Genomic DNA, 7,308 nt, shown 5'->3' with positions numbered 1-7,308 from the left:
CACATAAATGACATTATTTTCATTGGCATCCAAAACAGCACAGAGAGGGCACCATAATGGCTCCAAGGAGCTTACAGACTCCACAGGACAGGACATAGAATCATAGGACTGGAAGGGATCTAGAGAGGTCATCTAGTCCAGTCCCCTGCACTCATGGCAGGATAAGTATTATCTAGACCATCTCTGACAGTGTTTGTCTAATCTGCTCTTAAAAATCTCCAATGATGGAGATTCCACAACCTCCCTGGGCAATTTATTTCAGTGCTTAATCACCCTGATAGTGAGGAAGTTTTTCTTAATGTCCAACCTAAACCACCCTTGCTACAATGTAAGCCCATTTGCTTTGTGTCCTATCCTCAGAGGTTAAGGAGAAAAATGTTTCTCCCTCCTCCTCGTAACAATCTTATGTACTTGAAAACTTATGTCCCCTCTCATTCTTCTCTTTTCCAGACTAAATAAACCCAATTTTTTCAATCTTCCCTCATAGGTCATATTTTCTAGACCTTTCATCATTTTTGTTGCTCTTCTCTGGACTTCCTCCAATTTGTCCACATCTTTCCTGAAGTTTGGCGTCCAGAACTGGACAAAATACTCCAGTTGAGGCCTAATCAGTGTGGAGTAGAGAGGAAGAATTACTTCTTGTGTCTTGCTTACAATACATCACAGAATGACTTTGAGAATAATGAAGGAGAAGCAAGACAATAGAAAGGGCAAGGAGGACAGGACGCCATCAGGGGCTCGTTCACCTGCACATCTACCAATATGATAGATGCCATCATATGCCAGCAATGCCCCTCTGCCATGTACATTGGCCAAACCGGACAGTCTCTATGCAAAAGAATAAATGGACACAAATCTGACATCAGGAATCATAACATTCAAAAACCAGTAGAACACTACAACCTCTCTGGTCACTCATTAACAGACTTAAAGGTGGCAATTTTGCAACAGAAAAGCTTTAAAAACAGACTCCAACGAGAAACTGCTGAGCTTGAATTAATATGCAAACTAGATACCATTAACTTGGGTTTGAATAGAGACTCGGAGTGGCTGGGTCATTACACATATTGAATCTATTTCCCCATGTTAAGTATCCTCACACTTTCTTGTCAACTGTCTAAATGTGCCATCTTGATTATCACTACAAAAGTTTTTTTTCTCCTGCTGATAATAGCTCATCTTAATTAATTAGCCTTTTACAGTTGGTATGGCTACTTCCACCTTTTCCTGTTCTCTGTATGTATATATATCTTCTTACTGTATATTCCATTCTATGCATCTGATGAAGTAGGCCATAGCCCACAAAAACTTATGATCAAATAAATTTGTTAGTCTCTAAGGTGCCACAAGGACTCCTGTTCTTTTTGCGGATACAGACTAACACGGCTGCTACTCTGAAAACTGTACTGTTGGACTTTTAGACTGGAGTAGCAATTGCAGAGCAGCTTTGATGCATGTGACCTCATTGCCTCATGTAGCTCCCCGGCACTCAAGTCCAGCTACTTGCACTGAGTTTTTTGGACAGGATTTGGGCTTTGGAGAAGGAAGAAATGGGGAGGAAATGAATTGAACTCTGTTAAGCTCTCAAAGGAGAGGACAATAAATTACTAAAGAGGTGAAAGCAAAGGGTTGGTTTCATGTTGATGAAAAATGTAACAAAATTGCCTTTTATTCACTTTCTAACTTCAAAATGTAACTACAAATCTCTTCCTGTGATCAAGAGGGGCCCCAAAACAATCAAAAAGAATACTAACAGATTTGAATATATTCTGGCTAAAAACAGTGGGAACCTCTGAACATAGCTTACACTGTCATTTTAACACCTTCCAAAATGCAATGAGCACTACAAGAAGAAGAGTATATAAAACGGTATTTTAAAATTACAGTGTTATATTTTTAGAAAGTCCATAAAGATCAATATGGTTACATATTCTCCAAGGATTCTCCTTTCCTCTCCTCCCCCAAACAATGTCTCAATATTATTGACGTGACATAATAAGAAGCTAGTTATCCAGTGCGTAACTCCACATCTGAAAATCAGAAATAATTAGTCTCACAGCTATGGTAGGAGGCTGTGTCAGACGCCGAAATCTCACAGTAGGTTTGAAGCTTTTATGATGGAACCCACATGTTTCCATGTGTATCAGGTGCTTTGGTATAAGGAATATTCCAGATCCATGGGCGATCTGCAAAACAAGCAAAAATAAATACATAAGTAAAAAGTTAAAATATGCTTATGACAGACATATACCTGGCCCCAGTGAAGTCAATGGCAAACCACCATTTATTGTGGTTCATCCCAACTGGAAGTTCAACTTACTGATAAAATTTACTGAGCTATTGCTTGCGGTGAGATACAAAGATACATTTTAAAAGGCCGTTGTTTTTCCCCCAAGGGTTGTTCTTTTAAATGTTGCAACCTGATAATTGCAACCTGACAATCCTCCATTAATTATGATGGAGAGTACATTTAAAACAGAGCTTACAATCATTTTGATATAGCAAAGTTTGCTTTGGTCCATCCAGTGAAAATCAGGTATTGGACAGATATTTTGATCCTAAAGCAGCATAAAAGGAAGATTACAGAGATATCAATATTTTTCACTGGGGCAGCCATGATTATATTGGGAAGAGAAGATGTTGTCAAGAGATCTGAGAGTGGCCTTGCATGACATAAATGCCTGAGTTCATGTCTCACCTCTGCTAACATTAAAACTTTGTATGTCCATCAGCCAGTCACAGAGAGTCTTACGGTCCCTCCCTTTGCTTCCAGAAATAGAGGAACCAAACCTATCAGAAACCACCCTTGCAGGAGGAGGAAAGTGAAGTGATAGAAAGGAGAGAAGTGGGAGTGATGGCTCTTCAACATGGTCCTCTCTTTCTCTCCAATTCTCCAAAATTCCTCAATAGACTCTGAAAAGGACTGGGGTTCCATATAAGTTTAAGATGGAATGTGGGAAGAAAATGGTGAAGTCAGAAAGCTGCCACAATCCATGGCACACTCCTCACAGATTTTCTATCAGAACTGTGATTGAGAGTCAATGCTGCTTCAGGAAGCACTGAATTCTTTGACAGTTACTACTATGCAACCGGAGAGGTACCAGAACCAGCTATGCTGCCATTGGCAAGTGTACCACAAAAGGTGGGGGAAGAAGGTCCAATAGAACAGCTGTACAGAGGCAGTGGACTTCTGTGGGAATCTAAAGAGCTGTATGTGTCTCAGGATAACCGCTTATTGAGTCTATTCCTCCCAGCCCACTTCTAATGGAACGATGATGACAAAACTCCTTGAGGGTCAGTTCTCTGAGTTATGTGCGTCGCAAATGGGAAACTATTATATAAAACATCCTGCCTCAGTTTCCCCATCTGTAAAACAGGACTCATAATTCTTACCTATGACACAGGGGCATTGAGAGGATTAGTTATTTAATGTTCCTAAGGTACACTGAATGTGGAAAGTGATAATTGTATCTGTGTATAAATACTACGTGTATCAGAGAGGAAAAGCAGTAAATATTCATATATATAGATTATGTATTATGAACTCGTCACAAGATTGGCATAAAGCAGTTGGACAAGTCACCTCACCACTCTGTGCCTCAATTTCCCCATCTGTAAAAATGAAGCCAATAACGTTGCCCTCCTTTGTAAAGCACTTTGAGATCTGCTGATGAAAACTACTGTAGAAAAGAGGTATCATTATTCAGTTATCAAAATAACAAGGACAAGCTTTTCTGTGCAACTGTGTATCTAAAGTAGTGCAGTAATGTTTGATTGTGTTGAATGTGGAAGATTTAAAGAGACAATCAAGATGACTTCTTGAATAACATTGAGTTGTATCAGTAGATTTTCTAGTAATTACTATGTAATGTTTAATTTTGTGGGATTCGGCTATGATTCACTTAAAAAAAAACAATGTTGAATAGCAAGAAATACGAGTAGGACAACAGCAGGGGAGGTAGTTATTTGTGTATTTTACAACAACTGAGACACTGTACAGGGAGATCTTGGAGGACCAGTAAAGTGACTGGATCACTACTGTTCATTGCAAAAAGCAACCAAACTAGGAGGCCTTTAGTGGGCCTGAGCAGCAGTCTTAGCATGAAGAAAAGTCAGGAGGGGAGAGGGTTTGGGCGACCACAAGAGAAGACAGTCTGACCCCACCCCTCCTGATAAGATCTCTGTTGAAATTCCTGAGGTATGGGGGGGAAGGAACCTTGTCTACGTTTGCCCTCCAGGCTGTTTTTGTCAGGGCCTCAAGGTTTGCAGACTGCAAACACACATCTGGCTAATTGATAATCAAAATGAAACCTCTTGCTTAATCTTTGAAATTGGTGGCTTAACAAGTTTTCTTTGACATGTCATTGTAATACTAACAAATAAATAAGGGAAGAAAGTTTGTGGCAGTTGGACTCTTCAGGATTCTCCCCCTGGATGCATCTGAGGGTCCCCTCAGGAAGACACAAGATTGGTCATCGGAAGGCTGCTGCTGCACCACTCAAAAACCACTCCAGACCTTCGTAAATGTGGGGGATTGGAGTGTTTTACTAACCTGTTGTGGACATGTGTAGGTGCTTGAGACTAAAGAAAGCAAACCTTTAATAAGAGCACTTGTGTTATCCTGCTTGTATCAACCATCTATCCAGCAGATGGTCGTATCCTCACTGATTTATTTCCTGCCAGCGCTTTGCAAAGAGTAAAAGTTATAAAAAGTTTTGGGTTCAGAAAACCCAGGATTACCACATGCCAAGCCAATTTTAAAAAGCAAGAAAATAACTGGATGAAGTACTATTGTAACCCCAAACTTCTAGAATAAAAGTTAATCGTTAGAGGAGGATTGTAGTTCTGTATTTATTTTGGGGTCTGTAAAAGGCAGAAAAGTAAGTGTGAACATACTGGAAAATGGAAGGGAATTGGGATTTGATTTTAAAAAAACCCAGAAATATAAAATGTAGCAAAGTTCATATGTATGTCTAATAATATCAATGCAATCTGGTTTGCCTTACTTTCACTTCACAGGGTGACATTTCAATACTGGTAGCAGGAATGACTCCTTAGATCTGAGCACCCCAAAACTTTGCAGAAGTTGGCATTTGGATCCAAACTTCATGGCTCAAGCCTATCTTTTTTCAACATGGGCCAGATCCAATGCCCACTGAAGTCAATAGGACTCTTTCTATTGACTTAAAGGGGCACTGGATCAGGCCATATGTGAATCACAGAATATCAGGGTTGGAAGGGACCTCAGGAGGTCATCTAGTCTAACCCCCTGCTCAAAGCAGGACCAATCCCCAACTAAATCACCCCAGCCAGGGCTTTGTCAAGCCTGACCTTAAAAACTAAGGAAGGAGATTCCACCACCTCCCTAGGTAACGCATTCTAGTGTTTCACCATCCTCCTAGTGAAAAAGTTTTTCCTAATATCCAACCTAAACCTCCCCCAATAGGAAAAGACAAATAGGATAGGAAAAGAATTATGTCTGGCAGAAAGGTCAGGCATCTGTTAGGTCTAGATGGGATCAGGTAGCTGTGTTCTAACCTGAAAGGGTGTTTGAAGTTGAGCCTTTCTAGGAAAGCGACAACATGTTCAGTATGAAAAGCAGCAAAGCGGTCTCAGGGTCTCCAGCCAACAAAGTAAATCCTGAAAGAGGAAGCTCTTAAGCTCATACTTTTCTCATGGAATAGGTTTAGTAATTGCCCTAAGGTATGGATATTCTTTAAACATATCATTGCTGTGGCAGATGATATGAAACAGCTGGTTTCAGACTAGATTCTCAGCTGGTGTAAATCAGTGCAACTCCAATGAGTCAAGAGCCATGTCAGTTTATACCAGCTGAGGATCTAGCCCTTGCCTAGTAAACTGTAATCAGATGAAGATCAAAAGATTCTTGATATAGCTGAACCTAGTGATGTACAGTGGGTCTGAATCATGATGAAATCTTTCATATTATCCATGCAGTTAAGCATAAAGTGTACCACCACTTTGTTATGTTGACCTATTCTTTCAAAACGTTGACAATTTTCCAATTAATTTATTGAAGAATTTTCTCTATTTATATGACAAGCATTCTTCCTACCCACCTCCCTGCAACATTAAATAACTAGACTGCCTCACTGTGAAAACTGTGAGTTATACTAGATTTGTAGTGTAGTGTACGCACATTTAAAATGGACAACACTAGAGTTTTCCTCACTAATCATGAGTGGCAGCACAGGCGGTGACTCACGCAAGCTTTGCCTCTCTTTAGTTCTGTGATCCAGCCGATCACAAACATAAAGACTGCTTGCCACCAGTTTTGTATAAACTCCTCAGGGCTTGGCTACACTTTCAATCTGTTCTTGAACTAGAAAGTTTCTATACATTTTAAATTTAGGAAGACCCACTGAGGAGAGTTACATCTGTCAGAAGACAGTGCAGCACTGGTGGTGGTGGCAGCAAGGGTGATTCTCAAAAGCACAAATAGCCGTGAGGTACTCAACTCCCACTGAAAGTCAATGTGAGTTGAGCACCTAACTTCCAATGCACCTCTGAAAATCTTCCCCAAGAATTCATTGGTTAGTTGAAGGATAATCCAGAGATTTTACAAGGGATCAGTCCAAAAAAAAAAAAAAATGGTGTCAAGTAACCCCTCCAACCATTTTTAGACACACTTATCTGCTATATCAAGTCTATGCCTGAAAACCCTACACAGGGCCGTAATGAGTGTGGAGTGAGCAGGGCAGACGCCCAGGGTGCAGAACCGCCAGGAGTGCAAAAATGGGGTGACATGCAGGATCGGGCCCAGCGGAGTCATCCTCCACACTGCAGGATCAGGCGCAGGGGGAGCCCAGGGTGCTCAGAGCCCCCCGCTCCCAGCAGGATTGCGGGCCTAGTGACCCCCCAGGAGCAGGCTCTATGGCACTAGGACTCCAACAGGGCACTGAGTGCCAATTGGCTCCTACGAGCATGCTCATTGCTCAGTAACACCTGCTGAAGTTGCTGCCCTTGCCAGGGATTAAAAAAGTTAAAGGGGGCAAATTGGGGAGGGATAGGCAGGGTCTGAGCAGAGGGCAGAAACTGACTGAGTGGGGGGTAGTTTCAAACAGCTGGAGGCAGGGGGCCAAGAAGCAAAACTGGGAGGTGGGGATAGGAGTTGGGTGAGGCACTGCCAAATGGAGGCAGACAGCAAAGCCCCAGCACAGGGAGGGGCCGAGGGGGAAACAATTACCCTGATGGCATGAGCCATCTGCCCTGTTTGCTAAAATGGGTGGCCGGGGGAGGGGGACAAGATGGGCTTCCATGCTTAGGGGGAAGTGTTCAGTCAAGAAA

At 41.7% G+C, this 7,308-nt stretch overlaps 1 protein-coding gene across 1 annotated transcript in view; it reads right to left on the bottom strand.

Annotated features, from left to right (window-relative positions):
• Nucleotides 1-1,872: 1,872 nt before the first annotated feature.
• Nucleotides 1,873-7,308, bottom strand: part of TDP1 (tyrosyl-DNA phosphodiesterase 1) — a 114,355-nt gene continuing 108,919 nt past the window's right edge. The window contains exon 16 of the mRNA XM_073349395.1: nucleotides 1,873-2,186. Coding sequence (XP_073205496.1) covers nucleotides 2,113-2,186 — 74 coding nt within the window. The 3' untranslated portion in view covers nucleotides 1,873-2,112. The remainder of the gene's footprint in view (nucleotides 2,187-7,308) is intronic.

Source organism: Lepidochelys kempii, chromosome 6 (genome assembly GCF_965140265.1).
Source record: "Lepidochelys kempii isolate rLepKem1 chromosome 6, rLepKem1.hap2, whole genome shotgun sequence".
Lineage (NCBI taxonomy): Eukaryota > Metazoa > Chordata > Testudines > Cheloniidae > Lepidochelys > Lepidochelys kempii.
Note: the sequence above shows the minus strand (reverse complement) of the source record. Positions and strands in the feature narration are given on the sequence as shown.